At 37.2% G+C, this 24,640-nt stretch overlaps 2 protein-coding genes across 2 annotated transcripts; both read right to left on the bottom strand.

Annotated features, from left to right (window-relative positions):
- Positions 1–3,169: 3,169 nt before the first annotated feature.
- Positions 3,170–4,249, bottom strand: LOC127581304 (gap junction delta-2 protein). Its single transcript, XM_052035575.1, has one exon. It carries the CDS (start codon positions 4,247–4,249, stop codon positions 3,170–3,172), a length of 1,080 nt encoding a protein of 359 aa, XP_051891535.1.
- A 9,912-nt stretch (positions 4,250–14,161) lies between these two features.
- LOC127581293 (beta-crystallin B3-like) lies at positions 14,162–23,529 on the bottom strand. The gene is given in 6 exon segments (XM_052035544.1): positions 14,162–14,330; positions 16,384–16,526; positions 21,088–21,105; positions 21,107–21,221; positions 22,574–22,692; positions 23,464–23,529. Coding segments are annotated over 6 exon segments (630 nt in total).
- Between the last annotated feature and the right edge of the window lie 1,111 nt (positions 23,530–24,640).

The raw sequence follows: 24,640 nt of genomic DNA, 5'->3' as shown, positions 1-24,640 counted from the left end.
TAGGAGGCATCATTAAAGTGGGGCATTGCCTTTGAATGGCCTGGGTCCATATTTTTCATTTCTTATCTCTTTGTGAAACCAATTGCAAGTTCTATTTTTGCAGTGAGTCATTAAATATTTGATTAAGTTTCCATCATGTTTGTCTATGCCACACCTGCTGCTGCATATTCAAAGCAAAATAAGGAAGTAAAATTATTATAAGCTGGGAACACTTAAAACTCCATGGACAGACATGGTGAAATTATTTCTCCAACGTGGTTTCAAAATCTCATATTGTTCAAAGTTAATCTTGGGATCTATAATTTGAATCTAACTTTCTTCTCAACATCTATCAGTCACAAACTGGTTTGTGTACGTTACAGCCAAGAACTATTTAAATTGACATATTAAGTCTACAGCAAATTAACCCTGGATTAACTAATAACCTCTGCAGTGTAAACACACTTTACAAAATTGTATTAGAATGAAAATTCACTTCTGTCTATGGATATTTGCATTGAAATATTTTTAAGTTTTCTAAGGACTTAGGAACAGGAGTTTTCCATTCAATTCCTCCAGTCATTCTATTAAATTAAAGCTGTACTTGAGATCCATTTAGCTGCCTATGATCACGATTTCTTGATGCCCTTCCCTAATCTATCATTTTGAAAATTACAGTTGACACTGCATATTCAGGCATGCATTGAGCATGTTCTAGATTTGCTCAAGTGTGAAAATTTTCTTCCTTCACGAGGAATCAAGTTGATTCTCTTCTGCAAATTAGCTTTGTTCAGATCACTCCAGGTGAACTTGATGTTTATCCAGAAGGCAGTTATGAGTGCAGATGACTTGCTTCTGTAAGTGACTTCAGGCACAATATTTTTAGTGCAGCTCCATGGAATAACAAGGCAATCCCATTCTTAGATATTAACTTTCATTTCGTGACGACATTCTAGTTTTTGCATCCTGCAAACCCAGTCTTGAGACTCAAGAACATAATCTATATTGCGGATGAAATACCAAACCAAAATCTACCTAATTTAGTGAACATGAAAGGTTTAATTGTAATGTTCAGAGAATGATATTTCTTGGTATCCAAGCTAACACTGATGCCCAAAACAACAAATAATAATAATTGTCATTTGCCTCATTGCTGTCATTTACTTTTGCATATGCAAATTATTACTATATTTCGTATGGTGCAACTATTCTAAAGTACACCATTTTCTGTATAGCATTTTGAGAGCTCCTATGGTTGTAAAGGGCACCAAGTAAATTCACATTCTTTCTAAATGGAATTTATTACACATAATTGTTGAATTAATATCTATTTTGTTTCCTTCTTGCTTGTTGATTTTGTTTTTTTAATGCACTTCACATGGAGCAACCTCAGATTTTTTTTCAAATAGCATAAATTTTTTATTTCTTATTGTTTTTAATTACCACTAATATCATGAGTAATCTTTTGTTTACGTGTAGTGATAAAACTTAGGGCAAAAGAGTAGAACAATGTTTTTATTTTAGTTGCCAGCTGTCAGCATGTAACAAACTTCCTAATTTAGCATTGGCAAGTATCAGTTGTAGAATAAAACATTGTATATTCCCCTACCTTACTCTCCATTACCTATTCTAATGTTTTACTTTCAACCACTTATCCTTGTGGTCTTTCTGAGCAAATCTGTTTCGACAGAGCTAGATGATAAACAATTTTGCAATGCACAGTCTCTGAATGCAGAATTGGGTTAAGACTGTCCAGACTGATTTCAGTACTGTCTGAACTGAAGAAAATGGTGCTAACACAATGCTCTAGTCAAAAATTAAATGGTTGCTTTTAAAGGTTTTGGGGACACAGAGAAATTGGTATCATTTAAGATGCCAAAACCAAGGGTGACAATGGCAAAGAAGCACAGGAGCAAAAATAGGCCATCCAGCTGTTTCACTATTCAGTTATATCATGACTGATTTGTTTTTTTTAACTACATTCACTATCTTGGTTCAGTATTCCTCAGTATTTTTCAACAAAAACTTATCAGTTTCAGATTTGAATTTTCAGTTTAACTTACCTCAACAGAGAGCATCCTTGAATGGTCCAGCTGTTTTATTTTAAGTTCTTGCCCTTGTTCTAAATATTCCCAAAGCATTTATTAATCTTTTTAAATAGTCAATTAAAGCATCCCTTAATCAGTCCGATTTAACGCTGAATTATTGATTTTCATAGTAACTTATATATTGTTTGTGTTGTGCTTAATGCAGTAGGTCTTTGAAGGATAATGTAGATTTCTTTCCCAATTGGCAATTTGTTTATGAAATCAAATGGTAGGGCTCGTATTTAAAAGCAACAAGAAAAAATATCATTCAGGTTACAGAATAATGAGGCAAGGACAATGAGTCTAGAAGTATTTTAATAGTGAGATGAACCAACAATTTATTTTGAATGAAAAGTAAAAGCTGGCAATACTCTGTTCTGACGTAGCATCTGAACTATTGTTCTGGTCAAAAATCTTTGACTTAAAAAAATAAAAGTTAACTCTGTTTCTCTCCCTGCACATGTTGAGTGACTTACTGAGAATTGCCAGCACTTCTTGTTTTATCTCACATTTCCATCATGTGCTGCATTTTTGTTTTGGATTATCGAATGTTAGTGATCTCATTGGATGATTCTTCAGCATTACAGATAGTTTGTTGGAGTCAGGAACTACTAAGTAATAGGGCTATAAAAAATAATTCAAGGATTAGTATGCAGAATAAGATAAGTCAAGGATTAATATGCAGAAAAGTTTTCAGCTAAATCTGTATTGAGTAAATGTAATGCGAAACTGTAAATTTTAAAACCACTGAATCTTAACATTGAACTTCCCTGATTAGAAGAATTTGGCAAGGTGATTTTTAGGCTTTCAAGTGCACTGCTGGATATAATTTTCTGGGGAGGTGACATTTATTGCAAAATGAGAACTTCATTCAGTTTTTTACAAGTTAATTCTTTCAATTACAGTTTCATTTTAATGTATTTTCTTGATTTATTACTATTTGAAATGCCTTTTGCAACATTATAAAAAGGGCATTGCAGTATCAGACCAAACTTCTTATTCAGTTTAGTTGCTCTTTTCTGCTTACTGGTGACAAGTTGTTATACTCAGAGCAAACATTTTGTGGCTGCTTTGAATTCAAAGAATCTGTAATCTTTGATATTTTAAAGCCAAACTTTCTTGCTTTTTCCAGATTTGCTTAGATTCCCTTGCTGCAACTTGACATGTTCCTTTTCATCAAAGTTCCTTCTTACACTTTCTAATGATTCGGATTCAATTGAAATTGGTGCCTGATGTGAGAGGTAGGCTGGTCTGTGCTGCAATAATTCTACAGATGACTTCAATATCAAATTGTCATAAAATGAATTTTTTAGTGCTAAGAGAAGAGGGTTTTGCTGTGAATACTGATCCATTGCTTTTCTTTGTTTCTTCTTGCAGCAAGGTGAGCAAGTAGTGCACAAAACCCGTGCAGTGTAGACCCAGCCCAGATAATGGAGCTCAACAATGTTCAGCAAAAAGCATGCAAGACTGACACAAAACATGAAGTTCAAAAAAATGGTCTTTTCTGTTGCTCTGGATACAAAACAATCTGTTTTGGTTGGACAAGGATAGGTCCAACAGACAAACAAACAAGGAACATTAAATCCATACAAATAGTACTGTCCCAATAAAAATATTATCTCCATAACAGCTCTCAGCAGTACATGCATGACATATACGGATAAAACCTTGTTTGAAAGATAGATAGGGTCCCCATTTCTTTTAATCTTCAGACCCTCAACTTCATATTCTCCATATCTTAGATCAATTTTAGTTCCCTCTGAGTTGATGACATCAGATCTTTGAGCCAAGATTTCATCTTCTGGAAGGATTCCATGAGATACAGAATTGTTTGGTAAGTCCATCTTATGTGTTTTTTTCATTTCATATTCTTCATCTTTTGCTATTTTGTGTAGAACATACACTATGTAGAAAATGGATGGGGTTGAAACCAGAACAATCTGGAAAACCCAGAATCTTAGGTGAGAAATAGGAGCAAATGTGTTGTAGCAAACATTATTACATCCTGGTTGGAGGGTATTGCATGTGAATTTGGACTGTTCATCACTGTATACTGCATCACCAACTAATGTGACCAGCAGAATACGAAAAATCAGCAACACTGTCAACCAGATCTTCCCAATCACTGTGGAATGGTTCTGAACTTCAGTTAGGAGTCGGCCAAGTAATGACCAATCACCCATTTTTTATCTGTAGAAAAGAAAGAAAATCAAATTAACTCCTCCCAAATGCAGAATAGCCTTTTTTTGACATGTATCAACTTCAAGTTAGTAACCGTATCTATACAAAATACTGTTATCTGTCTTTAAATAATATAAACTAACAAACACTTTGAGAGTTATAAATTATCTGTATTTGATCCATGTTGGTGGATATGACTATAATGCACAAGGAACAAATTTGTCTGTTATTTTCAATTGAGTTGATAACTTGAATGAATAATACTATTAAATGTCTCTGGAGACTATCACACATGTAAAATAGTAAATAGTGTTCACCACATTATAGTGCAATCATTTTGTTTAATTATACAACATATACAGTTTTGAATCATAGCTTTGGTGTAGACATTTTGTTTGCTTAGACCCAAAACTTAACCTTGCAGTCCCATGATGTAACAAAAATTATTGGCATGCTTGCCTTCATTGGTTGGGGCATTGAGTATTAGAGAAAGGGAGTCATGTTGCAGCTATATAAAACTTCAGTTAGCCCGCACTTTGATTATTGTGTGTAATTCTGGTTGCCCCATTACAGGAAGGAGGTGGAGGCTTTGGAAAGAGTACAGAAGAGGTTTACCAGGATATTGCCTGGATTAGAGGGTATGAGCTATAAGGAGAGGTTGGACAAATTTGTTTTTTTCTGGAGCATCGGAGGCTGAGGGGAGACCTGATAGAAGTTTATAAAATTATGAGAGGCATAGATATTGTAGACAGAATCTTTTTCCGAGGGTAGAAATGTCAAATACTAGAGGACATACATTTAAGGTGAGAAGGGGAAAGTTTAAAGGAGATGTACGGGGTAAGTTCTTTTTTTACGTAGAGAGTGGTAGGTGCCTGGAACGCGCTGCCAGGGGTAGTGGTGGAAGCAGATAGGATAGTAGCATTTAAGAGGCCTTTAACTAGACATGTGAATATGCAAGGAATGGAGGAACATGGATCTTGTGCAAGCAGAAGTGACTTAGTTTAATTTGGCATTATGGTCAGCACAGACATCGTGGGCCGAAGGGCCTGTTCCCATGCTATACTGTTCCATGTTCTATGTCTATCACATAATGGCAGATTTAAAAATCAAAAAAATAATGTTTGCACAATTACCTTGTATGGTTTGTGTAGAAATTATAAGATATTTTAACTTTTCTGGTTTGAGTATTCCAAATTATATATTTTCAATAAACTACATATATATAAATTGATGCTTTCTTATGAAAGCTGTCTTCATAAAATTATTAATAAGCATTTCAAAATGTTATCTGACAATTTAACATGAAGAATATCAAAGAATAACATATTTATTGCATTTGTTTCAAAGTACAATGGATTCCTGCAGTATGATACTTTGGCAAATAAACCTTGAAAATTTGTGTACACTGAAATATAATAGCTGTACTTGGAGCACTAGTTCTTCAAATATGCCTCTTATATGACAATGTAGGGAAAAAGTGGTACATTGATGGGAATTAAAACAAAAAAGGCTCAAAATTCACAGTAAACCAAACCCATCAAGGGAAAAATGGGCTATCTTTTCATGGATTTGGAATATTTGAAACATTAACCTCCAGATGTTTATTTAAAAGATTTTGACATGCTCACAGTTGACTTTCGATATTTTCAGCATTTACTTAAGATTTGCGTTCTTTTGTATTAATTTGGTATCTAATTAGATTCTGCACATTCTAAGTCTCAAATCCCAGTCAAGCCATATTGATGACAGTGTAGAAAGAAGGTGAGGTGCAGTAAGTCACCAGACCATTATTAGGAATATCACAATCGCACATTCAGCAGAAGAACTTGCCCACTGATTGCCCATTCACATATTGGGAAATTTAGGTTGGGCAAATTAGTGAGTAGATTGGAATGATTGAATCAATGTTGAAATGATTAATACTGACAGTACAGATGCAAATGCATCAATGATAGCAAAATATTATAACAGACTTAATGTCCCTAATATTTCCAAAAAAATGAGAGGAAGAGAAGGGAAAAGAAAACGCGCTTGTATATTAGGCATTATACAACTTTAAGACGTTCTAATGTACTATTTAACCAATTAAAGTCTTTACAGCTTTTTAAAGCAAAGGTGTCTTTCTAATGTAGGGAAAAAAGGCAGCCAGCCACATTATAACATGAAACAAAACTCACAGAAATGCTTAAATGAAAATATTTGCAACTTCTTCATTTTTCTTCTATTTACAGGTTAGCAAACTTGACTCACCTGGATAAGAACTACCCTCTGCTCTGACTTGACAAGTTTTCTGGAAAGAAGTAAAAAATAGCAAAGCAGGATCGTTGTAGATGGAAATGCAGTTGAGCCAATAGTGCATTTGAGTTTTTGATGATTACACTGAGCTGATATTACACAGGTCAAACTAAAACTGTCTCTAAAACTGTTACTGTATTGTAAATGACAAAAAAAAAGTGTTTACAGATAATCCGGGGTGAATTGTACAACTTCTTTGTAAACCATTCACAGCTGAAAACAAAGAATGTTCTAGAAATGATTTAAAGCAGCAACCTTGCTCTCTAGAGCAATACAAAACATTATACCAAATGCATTCATGATTTACAGACATTTAAATATTTTTAGTGTTTCAATTACATAATGAATTATGAAAACATTCAAAGAAAGTGCAAATATACATATTTGCAGCACATTACAGTTTATACCAAAGCAAGATACGGAATGAAGAACCCAGCAAAGGACTTTCTGTCTATATCCTTAGCTGGGTGAATAATAGCTGTGTAAAATTACTATTTTCACCCCCATTCCGCAGTGCTTTTAATAAATCCTCCCCTTCATCATTCTCTTTACCACCTCAACTTTTTCTTGTTCCAAACATACTTAGTCTTTCTCTTCTATATTCTGATTGAAGAATAATACTCTCTTCCTATTTGTCTCATAAATTATTATACCCAAAATAAACAGCTTTCTTTCTCTAGAATATTATCATATTTATTGTGTACTCCTACTGAAAGTCATGTAAGTGATTTCAATCTTTGTATTTTCCCATGGATTTATCTCATGGATTTATCTTGGAAACACAAATAGACACAGTAAGTAATAGTGGAGACAAAAGTAGACAAACAATGCCATAAATGATTTTTTTTTCAGTTTTGTGCTGGAATCATGACTATTCTATTTTAACAATATTAGAAGTTGCTGCTGAAACATGTGCATACAATCTGCCAGCATGAGTTTTAATTGTTTGGCTAAATTGTGTATTGAAAGAGGGGATTACATGCAGTAGTGGGAATGCTATTCATTCTAGCTTTCAATTGGTCAGTTGAATTATTAAGGGATGCCGCAATATGTCTGTGATTAAATTAGACACTAAAGTTGTGTTCTTCATTTAACCGCTTTGATGGCTTAAATATACCCATTGCAGATTACCTATTCATCAAAACTGTTACTATTTTATAATAGGAAATGTCTTCCTGGTGAAATTTTTTATTCTCATTTGTTACAGTTAACCCTGGCCCAGGGAACCCTCAACATTAAATGGAGGGACTTCCATGTATTTGTAATCAAAAGCAAAATTTCCAAATGTACTGGCAGTGGAGTGCCCAATACCTGTTGAAATGCTCAGGTGAGTTCACTCATGCTGAACCCAATATTTAAGTTAGAGAATCTGCTCCTGACGCAGAACTCACAACCCTATTGGTGGCGATAAGGATTATAGGGCTGTAGAGAAGTAGAGTACGTTCCTTTTATTAAAATTATTTTGATTTTGCTTAATATTTTAATTATATATCTTTTAACTGATTTTATTTACTTTTTAAAATATTTTTATATTTTTTCTATAGGTGAAATTCAGAGACATTTAAAAACCCTTGACGACTGGCAGGGCTTTCAGAGGCATTGCAAGGTGAGGCTTCTTCAGCTTACCACTGGAATCCCTGCCACCCCTTAGCTCTTATTTCCGGAGTCTGGAGTGCTTCACGGCAATGGGATGGACCTGTTGCATCCATATCAACTGGGTAAAGGTGTGGGGTGATTGCACCATGATAATGGCAGGCTGCCCGCTCCACCAGATCCAATAAGCTGAGTAGATTGGTAACCAAGGATCAGCTATGATGTTTTCGAGCTGCCCTCATCTGACAACATTCCTTTCACCCTCTGCCCAAGGGTTCTTGACATCTCCTTTCCTTCCTTCATTTCATTCATCATTAGGGACAGGGCACACTGGACCACCTCTCTTTGATATTCCAAACAAACTCACTTCTTGATTTGCTGTCTCCTCACTAGATACTAATAGCTTTCACTTTTTATGTAGCAGCACATGCAGAACCTGCATCAGAACTCATGAAGGGTATAATGCACAGTTTTCAAGGGAGGGGGAGAAACCTGATGTCATAACTTCTGTGCATTTAATCATCCTTGGCAGCTTTTATTGTGGATCTTACAGGTGACACTTTTTTTTTGTTCCTCCCTCACCAATCTAATTTCATCTGTGAGGTGTGCTGCCCTTGCTGTTTCTCTTCTAAATCTTTCCTTCTCCACATGACAAGGTTGTGCAGGTTGCAGTACATAAGTATACCATGTGACACATCATAGGGAGCTCCAGACCCTGCTGTGACTTCATTGACTGAGGAGTCCTCTTGTCAAGTTCCTCAAAGGGTCATTTATTGGGAGAATGGTTGAATGTTAAGAGGCAAAAACATTGGGATAATGTTGCATAAACTTACATCATCCCATTGTTGTTATTGGAGACCAGTTACACAGCAGTGTTGACACTCAAACAAAACCACTGGAGACTGAAGCTGGTGGATGTAACAGGTCTTTATTCATCCCAACAAGGAGGGAACTCTCTTGGAGACACTCCCAGTAGAATCTTTCTGAATTCAAAATACACCAAGATTTTATTCTCTTAAAATCAAAGATATCAGTGGGTGATAAAAATAATTTCAATAGTTACAATTACATAGTTTACTTCAATATTTTATGCCAACAAGTGCTTCCTTCGAAGTACGTATTTGCCATGGGAGCACATCGTAACTGACAAGATACGTCTGAAAATTCAAAACATCTTTGTTGGGACAAAGTAATTCACGTGGATGGTTAAAAACTTCTGAGTGTTGTGAGAGCTGACTTTCTGGGTGTACAAATATCCCAATTTTTGACAAACAGAGCAAGGATGCCTCTGACCATGTTTGATGTGCTAAGTGACAAAATCAATCCAGTCTGGGAGTGCTCTTTGGTCTCTGGCACAAGGGTGCAAAATAACTGAGCTGAAGAAGTTTGATGTAGGCCAATTAACATAGCCCAGTGCCTAATGCATACAAGAATGTCTCATGGTTATGTCAATTTACAAACCATATCTTTTGAGTGGCCTCTTCCTGTGGGTCAGTAGCCTGTGCTCTGTAGACAGTATTGTCTGTTTACAAAGCTGGCCGTTTTAATTTCAAAACTGATTACTGCTTGTAGTTTACATTTGAACAGTTTTTTTTAAAGACTGGTTCTTGTTTGTATCAATGCCTGCTATCCACATAATTCCTGAAGGCTATCCCATGCCTAACAATCCCAACCAAGTAGTAACTCAGGACTAAAATGTTTTGCATGCTTTATCTTACCCTCACATACCTGGCATTGCTGCTTCACATCCACATCTCACAAATTGATCACACCACTAGCTTTTCAACCAGATCAGCCTTATCAACCAAACATATTGCATGGAATGCTTCCCTTCCTCTTGCAGGAGAAGGTGGCATACAATCAATATTAGCAGCCACCAATCACTGATGGGAAATGGACCTACATGCTCTAGCCCTATTTAAGAAACAGAACTGATTATTAATGGATGGGCAATTGTTGAGGACAGCGGCAGGGTTGGATCCATTGAAGATGTTGATAATCTCATGCTTCATCCTCCTCCTCATATCCTATATATCCTTCAATCCCAGACTTACACACTCTGGATGGTGTAAACATAACTACAAACTTACACGCTACTTTTTTCTTTTCAGATACCCAAGAGATGTAATCTGACCAAAAGTAAAAGAACAAGGAAACATGACGATGAAAATACTGCCACTTGATTCCACATGTTCATGTCCCACCTCAGCAGAAAAAGTTGCAAGTTGCCTTCCCCTCTTATTCCTCCTCCTCTTCTTCCTGTTGGTGTTTCTGCTTCTCATCTAATGGTTGGTGACAGGGGATGGTAAGATCGTGCAACATGCAGCATCTTGAGACCCATGCAGTTGAGGACTACAGATCTCCTTTGGACTGGTGCAGGGGAGGATCTTTGTTTCAACACACCAATGATTTGTTCTCATTTATATCACTTTTCTTATGGCAGCAAGGTTCAAGTTTTAAACATGCTGCGATGTGTATGGGTTGTGAACAGGATAGGAGCCTTATCAAATGAGATATTATGGAGCCATCAGTTGGACCTGGTACAAGCTGATTGCCATCATCTGCCTGTTCTGTGTTCTTCTTGAGGCATTACCTGCACGCCCACCAATGCCTTTATCAGGTACCATCCTGCACATTTACATCAAGAGTGTCTTAGAGTGCTGTGGATGTCGTTCTTGATACATTACAACACTGCCTGCCTTAAAACTGGTGCCAGCATGCCCAGTTTCCTGTGCATTACCTCTTGAGGAACTAAACATCCCCCGGGTAAACATGTGAGAAATTTTTACAAAGTTTCACACAGTTTTCATTGAAGCACAAAATCAATATTTTTTAAAGATTCATGAAATTCTTATCATTTTTAAATTTATTTGTAAACCATTTAATTAGTTTGAGTGAGTTTAAGTAGCAGAGCTATAAAGGAGCATGTCTCATTTGGTGCCAAGTCTGCAGTAAAGTAGGTTATCACAATCAAGCCAGCAGCTGAGATGTTATGGATAATTGTACTGCCGTAGGCTTGATCTATGCTCTTGAGTACCAGCAAGTGAATTTTGATATAAATGTGAGCATATTGGAAAGAAATGAATGTGTAGAATCAGGTTTAAGCACATTGCCTCTCACAGCTAAATAGCTTGCTAGCAATCACCATTGATGTGATGCATTAATAATGATCATTTGGGGAAGATACTGACATGTTCCCATTAACCAAGAAACTGTATGCTCGCAAAAGTCAAAGCCTTCAAGGAAGCGAAGGGCCCTTAGAATAATGAAAAAAAAACTATTTTGGGTGAATCTAGACTAAATTGGACTCTAGATCAGAGATTTTTTTTGCATAACCTTTGTTGCAAAGATTAGGTCATGTACTAAAGGTAAAGTTGAAGCAAGTGGAGAGAAATAAATGGATGTATGGTTATCAGGAATAGCTGATGTTGTGCCCTAAGTATCTACTTTAAAATATCTTTTGTTCTTTGACTGCATAGAAGATTTGAATGTTGAGGAACCATCAAAATTGTTGATGTTGGAGCATTGTCTATGGAGCATAGACAAAGGAAGGTTATAGCAGCTATGAAGACATAGACAAATTTGGTGGGTGGGTGGAATTGTCACAAATGCAAAATATGAAATGCTGCATTTTTCAAGAAAAAATAAAAGAGTCAACAGAATCCTAAATTTATATTGAACTCCTTGTGAATACAAAGTACATTTTTGGAGGCTTTTGATACTTCTGCCTTTAGTAAGCTTGACATTTTCCTAAGTGTTACAGGCATTTTGCATCGGCACCTGAAAATGTCAGTCTTGTCCTAATGATAGTTTAGTCTAAAGTTGTGGGTTCAAATGCTACTTGAACAACATGAAAATAAAATAAAGGTTGATGCTTCAGTATAGCTCTAAGGGATGGCTGAACTTTCCATTTCTTAGAATAGATTTTGAACCAAAGGTGCATGTAAGGGATCACATCGCATCACTTAATGAAAAAAGGTTTCAGCATTCTCCGGATATCCTAATATTTGGCCTTGGACTAGGATCACCAAAACATTACTCGTTTATTAATCTCATTTCTGTTTGTGGCACTTTGTTTAGTACAAAATGGCTTTTGCAATCCCTGAATTCCGTAGTGAAAGCACTTCAAAAGCAACTCACTGGCTGAAAAGTGCTTTGGACCATACTGAGATTGTGAAACTTCCAGTGGAAGCAAAAGTTGTTTCTCTCTTCTTTACTGAGATGCAAAGTTCAGCATTTCATTCAAGGCTACACCTACAGGTGGAAAACTTTAATTTTTCTAATTGGACCAGCTTTCCTTATGTTTGAAATATGTTAAATGGAATATAATTTATGTGTTTACAAATTAAAGTGTTTTCTGTCTTGTTTATTACTTTAAAAGCTTCCATTGAATCCTCACTAAAGCTATTGTGCAGAAAAATAGTTTCATCGAACTTCGAACAGTCACATTTCTTAATCATGGGGAAGAAATTCATCTTTGGTCCTGACCATGAATCGGACCGGTCACCACATGTGCTCACTTCCTGCACATTCAATTCCACTGAAATCATTGGAAATGAACGTGCAGTAGTAACACAACTATCAGCTAATACTTCTGTGCAGATTTAACACTTGTGACCAAAGATGAATGTCTTCCCTACATGTTTAAAGCAAAATTGGTTATGAGAGTGTTCTTTTGTCCTTCTGAACAGAACAACAAAGATTTAATTTCACAATTTACATCTTTGATCATATTCGTGCATATATGCCAATTGCACTGTAAATCTTATCTTTTTAACAGCTTCATTTCATAAGGATTGTCAATTCTCATCATTTACTCAGAAATTATTTGTAGAGTCAAGCTGTTTATTGAGGGTATGTTGTTTCATATATATCTCAGATGTAAGGGACACATGAAACCCACTGATTGACCAGATCCTGTGCATTTTAATGGTATAATAATTAGTAATATAAGGAAAGAAAATTTCTGATTTGGTATATCAACACATGGAGTTTTGGACTCATATGTTCCTAACGTTTTCCTCAAATTTCTAATTCTCCTACTTCCTACTTCCATATTATTGTCAAAGATGTCAGTGGAGTGAATGCTCACATCACATTTATCAGAGAACCAATTAAAAAGCCTGTTTGGAACTGGAATGAACCTTACACATCAAAAAAGAACTGCTGAGTTGGATTTCATGCAAGCAACAGAAGTGACCTGACTTTGCTTCCATTTGAAATAAATGGAAGGAAGATGAGGCATTATAATATTTGCATGTGCTCAACTCTGGAGGAAATAAAACCCAAATACTATCCCCTTTTTTAAAATTCCTCATATTGGTAGAAATGTTGTTACTCACAGGAATTTGCAAAGTCAATACATTTTATTCTTTTTAAATATGTTGGCGTGTAAGTTCCTGTAGCATGATGACTCACAGAAATGTGCTATTAACTGTTAGTGTTTTAAAGGTTCCTGAATTATAAGCATGTTGTGCAATAAAAATAGCAAACAGTGGCCAGATGGTTGAAGCTATAGTTTTATCATCTCTGTAAGACAGCAGAGATTACTTTTATTGGTAAAATTAATGACATGGGTTACAAATATTGAAAATAATGGAAATGAAAAGGAGACAAAAAATGAAAGTTGCGGTATGCATGCGAAGTTTACTAAAGATGTCTGCATCCCTGAGTAAGACACAGCGAAGAGTCATCCACACTGCAGGTCATCCATTTTCCATTTTCCCAAAATCATATTCAGGGCCACAAAAATAATATCATTCATAATGTGCTCAGAGGACAGAGAGCTAAAAGGCATAAACTGGATTAAAACCAGAAGTCATTTTGTAATGCTTCCAGGATAATTAAGATTGTTGTCAGCAAAAGGAAGTAATGTCAAAGACATTAAAATGACTATCATTTTAAAATGGGAAATGGTGATATATAACAGTACTTGAGATGGATTAATTTTGCTTGAAATTGATTTTTAACTTCTGTTATGAAAACAATAAAATCATTCCCATGGCTGTCTAGAAGCACGTTTCATTTTAATGAGCAAACTCAAAGCAGCCCCTTTTGTACCATTGCTGATCCTTCACACGACGCATGGACTGAATCAAAGGCTGTTTGGCACCCCATTCGTTCCAATGCTTGTAGGGTCCACATTCAAGCACATACTGATAACCCCTGTAGCCCGGATACTCGTAGCCAACCCATCTATAAAACACAGAAATACAAAAATATTGATTAAGAGGAATGTCCAATTATATTACGATGCAAATATAATGAATACTGCCACTTCTTACACACATAAATTAATCCCAGGGATGGGGGATTTTCATTTCAAGTTTAGGTTTCAGAAGCTGTCTAGTTTGGATGTTGAGGGAGATTTTAAAGAAGATTATCACGTTTAAATAAGACAGACAAAAAGAAATGGTTCCCTATAACTGATGGTAAAATGACTGGGAGACACTGATTTAAGGTTCTGGTCAAAATCTATACCTAGAACATAATGAAGAACGTAAGAAAAAGATGGCCATTCAGCCCCTTGTACTTGTTTACTATTCAATAAGATTATGGCAGATCCTTTACCTCTGTGCCACTTTCCTGACTAACCACCTACCCCCCCACCTTCCCCAAATTCTTTTAATATTTAAATGTCTAAAAGATATAAATCTCAAATAATTTCTTTATGCAGTAAGCGGTAATGACCTGGAACTCACTGTGGACAAAGATGATCAATGATTTCAATGGGAAATTGTAGAGTAGCTTGAGAGATATAAACTTGCAGGGTTGCAGGGAGGGTGTAAGGTAATGGACTCACTGAGTCTAAAGGCCTCCTTCTGTGCCTTTATGATACTTAATTTGCTGCTACGTGAATTGTGTTTGTGTAATTTGTAAACAATGCTGAGTATCAAAAGGAACTGATTTTTGAACGAGGAAAAGAAGCACCAGAGATGAAGACACATACATTCATGATGACTTCTCTCAAAGTGGCACAACTTATAAACTGCATCTTCGATAAAAATGGTATACATTTTCTGTACAAATGGTGCATAGTTTCCATAGAATATACGAATAATATAGAAAAATGCACACATACTTTAACATTTATGTGCAATTCACTGATGCACAATAGTTATTAGTTGGTAAAGATAGGCACGGACAGTGGCAGTGGAATAGACCATGCCCCATACCAACTGAAGGGCTTTGTAAAAGAGTGGAACAGCGACAGGAAATATTTTTTATAGGTGCTTATTCAAATGAATCAAGTGAAAGTCTTTGTGGAACATAACTTTTTTATCTAAACATCAAAATAAGAAAAGAATATAATATTATGAATTTATATAATTTGTTCATGACCCTTCAGAAAATGATCAAGTCTTAAAACAATCTGCTTTCTTATCAGATATTGCAGTTTTTCAGTACATCACTGTATTCATCCTGTATCTCATGGAGTTTATTTCTTCAAAACAAAGTGCCATGTGTCCTTTTTCACATATTCCTGTAGTCAACCTTTTCCTTGCTTAAAGGTTTCCACATTCATTCTCAAAACCCAAAGAGTCTTGACCTATCTTACCTAATCTATGAGATCTTCTCTGTTTATATGTCCCAGGTTACAATTTTCACTCTGAGCTGGAGTCATAAAGAGATACAGTGCGGAAATAGGGCCTTTGTCCCACAGAGTCCATGTCAACCATCAACCACCTTTCTTACACTAATCCTGCATTAATCTTATATTTTATTCTTCCCACCTTCTTGTCAACTTCCCCCAGATTGTGCACATTCGTGGCAATTTACAGTAGCCAATTAACTTACCAACCCTCATGTCTTCGGGAACCAGAGCACCTGAGGGAAACCCATGTGGACATACAGACAGCACCCAAGATCAGGATTGAACCAGTTCCCTGGTGCTGTAAGGCAGCAGCTCTATTAGCTAATGCTCATTTACCAGTCCCATCACTCCAGCATTAGAGGGAGATATTCCAGCCACTACATGAGTGCTCAGATGGGTTTCCCCAAAAAAAAGGCTTACAGTTTCTCTCCCTTTTAGTTATTTTCTTTCCTGTATACCTCCCATCTTCTATTCCCCTGTGGAATTTGTTCTGAGCTACACTTCTCCATCAGAATACCACATTATTCAAGTTGTTAGTGGATAAAAATAATTATAGGACTTCTTTAGGATTCCAAAGATGCCATTCATTCAAATATGTGAAACAAATGGACCAATTTTTAAAAACTGTCCTTTGAGGTAAAGGCTATTACTCACGTTCCACCAATGACTTTAATGCTGGCAACTCGGTCTTGGAAACCATAGGCCCATAAGCTGGGAATGTCCTCATCACAGATCTCCATTTTTCTTCCATCAAAGTTGGCACATTCATGAAGACAAATTTTGTGATCCTGGCCATCCTGATATGAGAGTTTTAAGAAATGTAAGTTATTTCATTGTGTTATTTTGAAAAGCGGTACATTTACTGCAGGCTTTATTGAAAACACAAGTTAAACATTAACTTGTGATCACTGGTACCTGGATGTTTTTCCATGTAGACATTATGTCTTTGGGTTAATTATCTTTGCAAAATTAATTGTACTCTGGGTCATAAAAGATGTCCCCTGTAAACCTCCACCCATCTCACCTTTTGCTCCTGATTTTTTCCAGTTTATTTGATGGCAGTTCAATCCTTCATGATTGTGATTCTGCATATTTTCCTCATTTCAGGTATTTTCCTGCCTACTTTTCCCTCCACTTCCATTCCACCATCTGCTGGACTCCAGTACACTTCTAATAACGATCCCGTCCTTTGCTTCATTTCAGCCTATTTGGATTTTTTTCTCTCCTTTTGTTAGTTGTATCCTTTCTCGCTAAATTATTTATCATTAACTCAACTCTTATTCCTTCTTCTCTTGCTACCATTCCTAAATACCTCATAACCTGTAACATTAGAGTGCCAACTCTATTCCATCTGCTTTCTGTTATTCCTCTTAGATTTATTTCCACACTTCTAATTATCATCTCCAATTCCTCAGTTTTGTTACTAATGCTTTATAGTTTATTATACAGGCGAGTTAATATGGATCGATTTTTTATTTCAGTTAGATATTTTGTTGTTACTCTCTTTAATCTTCTGCTCTTGAGGATTTATGCTACTGTTATCTCTAGGGTCACAGGGTTGTACAGCACAGAAACAGGCCCTTCAGCCATCACGTCCATGCTGACCTTTGTGCCTATCTACACTAATACCATTTGTCCACACTAGGTCCATATCCTTCTATGCCTAGCCTATTTAAAACCCTGTCTAAATATCTCTTAAATGTAGTGATTGTATCTGCAGAAAGAATGTGGTTTGTATGGAGAGGGCGTAAAGGAGATTCACCGGGCTGTTCCAGGTATCAACAACTCTCTGTGTAAAAAAAAATTCCCCTCAAATCCCTTTTAAAACTCCTTCCTCTCACCTTAAACCTATGCCTTCTTGTTTTTGATACCCCCACCACAGGATAAAAATTCTCACTATCTACCATGTCTATACAGCTTATAATTTTATACAGGTTGAAACTCTCTCATCCAGCATTCTGTGGTCCAGCAACTTCTCTGGTCTGGCATGTTTTGAATCTGCAGTACAGATCTATACTAATTAACTGATTCTAACTAAGATCTAACTAAGATCTAGATTAATCTGTGGCTAATTAACCTACCAGTGCAATATTTGCAATCTCAGCTGACAGTGTTTCCAATTTATGGAAACTTTGGGTCACAGACCTTTCTTGCAACCCTTACTTGACCTGGGGAGTGTCTATACTTAAAAAGAACAGTTCTCCTGCTCAGGGGAAGATGATCAGGGGCAATTCCTGTGGTCCGGGTTTTCTGTGGTGTGGCACCTGTCACTTCCTAAGGGTGCCGGAACTAGAGGGTTTCAACCTGTATACCTTTATCAGGTCACCCCCTCATCTTCCTTCGCTCCTGGGAAAACAAGTCCAGCTATGTCTCCCCATAGCTAAAGTCCTCCAATCCAGGCAACAGCCTGGTGAATCTCCTTTACGCCCTCTCCAATACAACCACATTCTTTCTGCAGTTTGGTGACCCCAAGTGCTGTCCAACTAGTGTTTTCTAAAGTTGCAACATAATGTCCCAACTATGCCCTGACCTAAGAGGGCAAGCATAGACCTTCTTCACCACACTATCTACTTACCTTGCTCCTGATACACTTATAAAAATGTCTTGGATCCTCCTTATTCTTACTTGCCAAGGATATTTCATGGCCCCTTTTTGCCCTCCTAATTCCTTTCTTAAGTTCTTTCCTACACACACAATATTTCTCAAGAGACTCCCTCGATCCCAGTTGCCTGTACTTGCCATATGTTTCTTTTTTTCTCCAGATCAAACCTTCAATATACTTTGTCATCCAAGATTCTCTAATCTTGTCATCTTTGCCTTTCACTCTGCTGGAACATGCTGGCCTTGAACTTTCTTTTAAAGGACTCCTACCTGTCAGCTGTCATTTTACCTGCAAGCATCTGCTCCCAACCTACCTTCATCAGGTCCTCCCTTACACTATTGAAATCAGCTTTCCTCCAGTTTAAGGCCTTAACTTGAGGACCAACCATATCCTTTGCCATAACTACCTTGAAACTTATAGAATTATGCTCAGTGTTCCCAAAGTGCAACCCCAACAAAACTTCCACTGCCCCAGTTTCAATTCCTAAATCCTAATTAAGGTCGAGTACTACACTGTCTCCAGTATGACTCTCTGCATCTTGTTCATAAAACGTTCTTGGATGAACTTAATAAATTCCATTCTATCTAAACCCCTTGCACTAAAGCAATCTCAGTCAATATTGGGAAAGTTAAAATCCCCCACTATTGTAACCCTATTGCTCTTAAACCTTTCTGTGACTTGCTTACATATCTGTTCCTCTAATTCTCACTGACTATTGCTTATGTATAACCCCAGCAAAGTGATCGCCCCTCTCTTATTCCTAGATTCTACCCATATGGCCTCACTGGATGATCCCACCAGGATAGTCTCTCTAATTAATGCCTTTATGTTCCCCCTAATCAGTAGTTGCAATTGTGCCTCCTCTTTTCATTCTCTTCTGTCACGTCTGAAACTTCTATATCACAGAACGTTTAAGCTACCAATCCTTGCCCTTCCCTCAATGACATTTCTATGATTGCAATAACATCATAATTCCAAGTGCTAATCTGTTCTGTAAGCTCATCTGATTTACCTGTAAGGCTCCTTGCATTAAAGTAAATGCAATTGAGCCTGCCAGCCCTCCCATGCTTCCTAACTGCCTCTGTCTGCTCTGCCGACAGGTCGTGCTTGATTTAATCTCCAGATTTTTTCCCTACCTTCTGCATTGTTACTATGCTTCCCACCTTTTGCCAAATTAGTTAAACCTTCCCAAGTAGCCTTTCCTGCAAATCTTCTTGCAAAGATATTGATTCCCCTACAGTTTAGGTGCAACCCATTCTTCTTGTACAGGTCCAGAAGTGATAGCAATAATCCAAGTACCTAAAGCCCTCCCTCCTGCATCAGCTCTTTACCTGCATGTTCATCTATCCTATCCTCCTATTTCTACCCTCACTAGCATGTGGCACAGGGAGAAACCGCTGAGACTACAATCGTAGAGGTCCTACTTTTAACCTTCTGCCTAACTCCTAAACTCACTTTGAAGGACCTCATCCTTCTTTCTACCAATGTGTACCATGACTTTAAGCTGTTCTCCCTCCTTCTTCTGAATGTTCTTTACTTGATCCAAGACATCCCTGACCCTGGCACCAGGGAAAGCAACGTACAATTCTGGAGCCTCGCTCTCGGCCACAGAAGCACCTGAATGTTCCCCTCACTAATAAATCCCCCACCATTATTGCTCACTTAGGCTGTCCCCATCCTGCTGTGCACCAGAGCAAGCTGTGGTGCCACAAACTTGGTTGCTGCTTCGTCTGATGGGCCAAATGCCCATCCAAAATATTATACTTGTTTGAGAGGGGCATGACCACAAGGGACTCCTGCACTGTTCCCCTGCCCTTACTGCCCTTCCTGATGGTCATCCATCTTCTTTCCTTCTGTACCTATGATGTGCTCAACTCACAACAGTTTCTGCATCCTGGATGCTCTGTCGTGAGTCTAACCACAGTTCCAATTGCTCTATGTGGTTTGACAGGAGCTGCAGTTGGAGACACTTCCTGTGGGTATAGTCACCTGTTAAAATGTCCCTGATCTCCTGCAGGAGAAGCATACCATTGCCCTAGCTTCTGTATCCTCATTTTCTTCCACTGAAGAAAAAGGGAAAGAATCTTACCTGGTCAGCACTCCCCCTCCTCACGGAAGCCCGCATTTGACCTCAAAAGCAGCACTTCAACCTCACAGCTCCTCTCAAAATGGCCTCTCCTCTCCCAAAGACAGCTGCTCCCGTTATACCTGCCTCCCTTTGTACTTCTCACTCACCATCGATCTCGCAGGTACTGCCAGTCCTACTGCCACCTCCAGGCCTTACATCGCTTTCTAAGTCAATCTCTCTTTTTCTTATAACCTAATGAACCTTCCCTCCCTTTACCAGTTTATAATCTTTTGTTGTTCTTTTGACTCAGACTTGCTGAGGTACAGCAGTCCTCTTTCATGGCCCATTACTGTTGCTAATGTACGTTGAAATTGGAATCTCTCATTCTCACACATTCTTTTTGGCATCAATTCATGACCCTGATCATTTTATCTATTTTTCTGCAATCATACTGGAGGGTATCACCCACAAAATCCACCTTCTTTAATTCTATAGAACAGAATCCATGTTATTGTTTTTACTAGTTTCATTTCCTCTGGATTTATTTCAGAAATATTTGAAAATGTTCCATTTCAAACAGGAAAAATGGCATTATGCATTAAGCAAACACTTTAAATTAATGTATTTCTCATGTTCTAATAGTCATTTGAGGAAATACAATAAAGCCTCACAGAAAGCCTCTTCTTACCATCTTAGCAGGTCTGAAAGGACATCATACAGTCAGTGCGATAGCTATTGGACCAGGAGTCCCAGCGAGGATATTCTCCTTTTTCCAACATGAACATCTCACCACAGAAATTTTGTTGTTCATAACCCACCCATCTGGAAAACAAGTGATTGCAAGAAAAGTCAAATTTTCCTCTGCAATTAATAATATAAAACTCATATCATGCATTTGAAGGATACTGCTCAGTGATAAGTTTTTAGTATCACATGGAAAATTTGGTTCTATCCAACCTGGTCACTGGGAACACAGATATATGTCACTGATAATAAACCTGATTCTGATTCTGATTACATTTTCAAACAGTTTTGAAATGCATAAAGATCACAAAGTATGAAACAGTACCAAAATTATTCTTCTGAAGTGATACATTTGGGAAAAGGAAGTGAAGATAAACATTTATCTTAAATGGTATAATTGATAATAAAATGGGAAAATGAGGAAATGTTGCATCCAGATGTAGAGTCTCTGAAAAGAAAGGTGCATGTGGTAAAAGGCATTGAGTAGAAAGAAGTAATAATGAATCAGTGCATAATGTTGGATAGGCCACAGTACTTGGAGACTCCAGGGACCTATATATTGTAAATAGCATAACTTTATGGGACTATTTTGTTTTGGTTTACAAATAACATGCCCTGCCATCAATAATAATATGGATTTAAAAAATGCCTTTATGATAAAACATCCCCAAATACTTCACAGGGGCATTATAAAAAAAAATTGACACCAAGCCACGTAAGCATATATTAGGACAGGTTAATATAAATCTATCAAAAAAATCAAATTTATCAAACTTCCTGTCCAACAGTACTGTAGGAGTAACCTTCATCAGAAGGACTGCTGTGTTTCAAAACATAAAATATAAAGTTTAACTAAACAATATTTAAAAGTAAATAATTAAAGAGAAATTAAAGAAAGTAAAATCATTTTTAAAGTATCTTGCCTTAAAGCATTATACTGGGAATCCCAATAAGACAGGGCTCTGCTGCTGGACCCCACTGACCCCACTTACAGCTTCTTCACTGACAAACGTGACTGTACATGTAAGTAAGTCTGGCACTAACTGCAGTTTCAATGGCTCAAATCAGAACTGTCACCAACAGCCAGCGAGATCTACCTCAGTAATGAAGCATATGTGTTCTGCACTCCATATTTAAAGAATACTATTCTGTGACACACAGTTATGCCTACAGATGCATTGTTCTCCACAGTTGTGGATCCCATTATATAAAGCATCACCAATATCCTCTGAAGGAATTGCACATCATCTTGGCAAAGCACTGACCTTCTTTGGGCTCAAGCACTAGTCAGAAACATCATCAATATATTTTTTTAATTTTAAGAGCTTGCTGCCAATCTGTTAAAGTTGGAGGGAACCACAAACATCAGAAAAGTTAACACATGGTTGCACTTCAGTATAAATGATTAGGAGAATAGAGAAAATATTCACGGTCCACATTCAACACGAATGGATCCCACTCGATCAAATCCCCGATCGCAGATGTTTCTGCACTCTGTGTTAATGTCCACCCAACGCCCTTGGAAGTTTTCATGCTCATAAATGATAATCTAAGAATAAAAAAGAGATGACTGAGTCTCAATCACCACTACATAACCAAAATATTGCAGCTTAAGTGCAAACTTAAACCAAACTAAGTAGCTTAAGTTCAACAAGGCATTCCAGGTACTGCAACCATAATTGGTGACTCCCGATTCAGATAAAGAACATCTAGTGTGCACTGAGTGAGTTGGTGCAGAAGAACGAGTATGAAGAAAAGAATTAACCAAAGTTCTCACACCTAGTTGTTATCCATTAACTGTTGCTGGAAAATGTCGAAGTGTAAAGATCAAGATTAGTCCCGCCTGTTAAGGACTTCATGGTGAAATAGCTTTTCTGATGCTTGCTGGTTTAGTTCACCACTAAAGTAGGATTTCTTGAACAATATGCTATTATCATCTTGTATTTCAGTTGTGCCCTTTTCAAACTGTTAGTATTAGTTGCAGTAAAATGTAAGTGGTAAAATTATCTTAGGCAAATGAATACTAGGAGAGTAAAATAACAAGTACAATATAGGATACTGCACTATAGTAATATTTAATAATGTGAGATCCCATTGTGCATGCCATGAAAACTCATTCAATAAGTGAACTGACACTGGGCATCCCAGTAGCCAACATTCTTTTCATGACCCACAAGTTACCTCACATTAAGGTTGAAATCAGAAATGAGAGCAGTTGCGTGATAGTCAATGCTTATTCTCATTATTGCGCACTGCACATTTATCCCAATAAAAATAGATTATTGATAACATTTAAATGGAAATACAACAATGCACCTACCCTGTTACTGCGAATACCAGAAGCAGAATGGCTTCCAATACTACCCTGAGTTCCGCTGTGAGACATTGTGATAACAGCTAAAATAATAATCAAAATAAAACAAATGTATTTAGTTTGGATATCATATATATTTCATGCCTATGTTATTAGTGATGCCTCCCCTTGAATTAAGTTTTCACGTCAGATAATTTTACCCCCTTTGAAAATATTCCAACAGCTCACCTAAAAACAGCTCAATCCTTTGCCAGACAAGAGAAATATGGAAGTGATGTAGAAACCTCAGCTCATCCTTTTTATATCCCCAGTGGATTTGCTTCTTGTTTTTTCTCCCCCTTTTGAACCAGGTTAGGTCACAAAGAGATAAACAAAGCAAACTGCATTGCACAGAGGTAGCAGAAGCTGACACCAGCTCTTTGCTTTGTTTCTCATTGCGACGCGGCACAGATCAGCAAAAGCTACAGTTCTACTGTAGACAGAAGTGTACCCTAGAACAAAGAGCTGACTTGGTAGACAGCTTTGTAAAGCTTTTGTTTGGTTTATGCTGTAAGTGTTATAAAAACTTTTCCGTTTAGCAAGAGTACAAGCTTATAACTTAAAGAGGATGTGCTGATCTAACCAACAACTTTCACCTTACAAACTTCAGCTCTTTTGTTTAAATTTGCAACTTGTATTTAGAGTTCATGATACTATAGTATCAACCATGCACAACTGGTCAGATTAAGAATTCCTGGGTGCTTGGACAAAAGTGCATTTGAGACTCCTTACTGTCTTAACCATTTTAACTGTCCCCAATCCACTAAAGTAGATATGGGAACAGATGATTAAATATCATTTCCTGTACTACAAGTAAATCAGACAACGTTGCTGCCCACTCCCCCACATTCCCTCACCACCCACGATTTTGATCCAATGATTGCGTGCAGTGCTTCTGCATTATAGTGAACTTTACCGTCTCCCTGATATTCTGCTTGGTCCGTAAGCACAGACACTTTGACACCCGGAACTGTACTTCAATCCTACCAATGGTTAATTCCTTAGTGGGGTACAAGTTACAATTTCATAAGTGTCAGCTTCCTCCCAGCGTACTTCTCCGTCTTTGCAAGGTTATTGTCTTCTAAATTCTGTCCCTTTGATCACCTCATCCTATTTCGACACACTCACATCTCCTTTAAAATTT

Source organism: Pristis pectinata, chromosome 21 (assembly GCF_009764475.1).
Source record: "Pristis pectinata isolate sPriPec2 chromosome 21, sPriPec2.1.pri, whole genome shotgun sequence".
In the NCBI taxonomy this organism is placed as follows: Eukaryota; Metazoa; Chordata; class Chondrichthyes; order Rhinopristiformes; family Pristidae; genus Pristis; species Pristis pectinata.
The sequence above is the reverse complement of the archived record's forward strand: the minus strand, read 5'-3'. Positions and strand labels throughout refer to the sequence as shown.

Coding starts and splice junctions, on each gene's coding strand:
- LOC127581304 (XM_052035575.1), bottom strand. CDS start 4,249: ATGGGTGATTGGTCATTACTTGGCCGACTCCTAACTGAAGTTCAGAAC.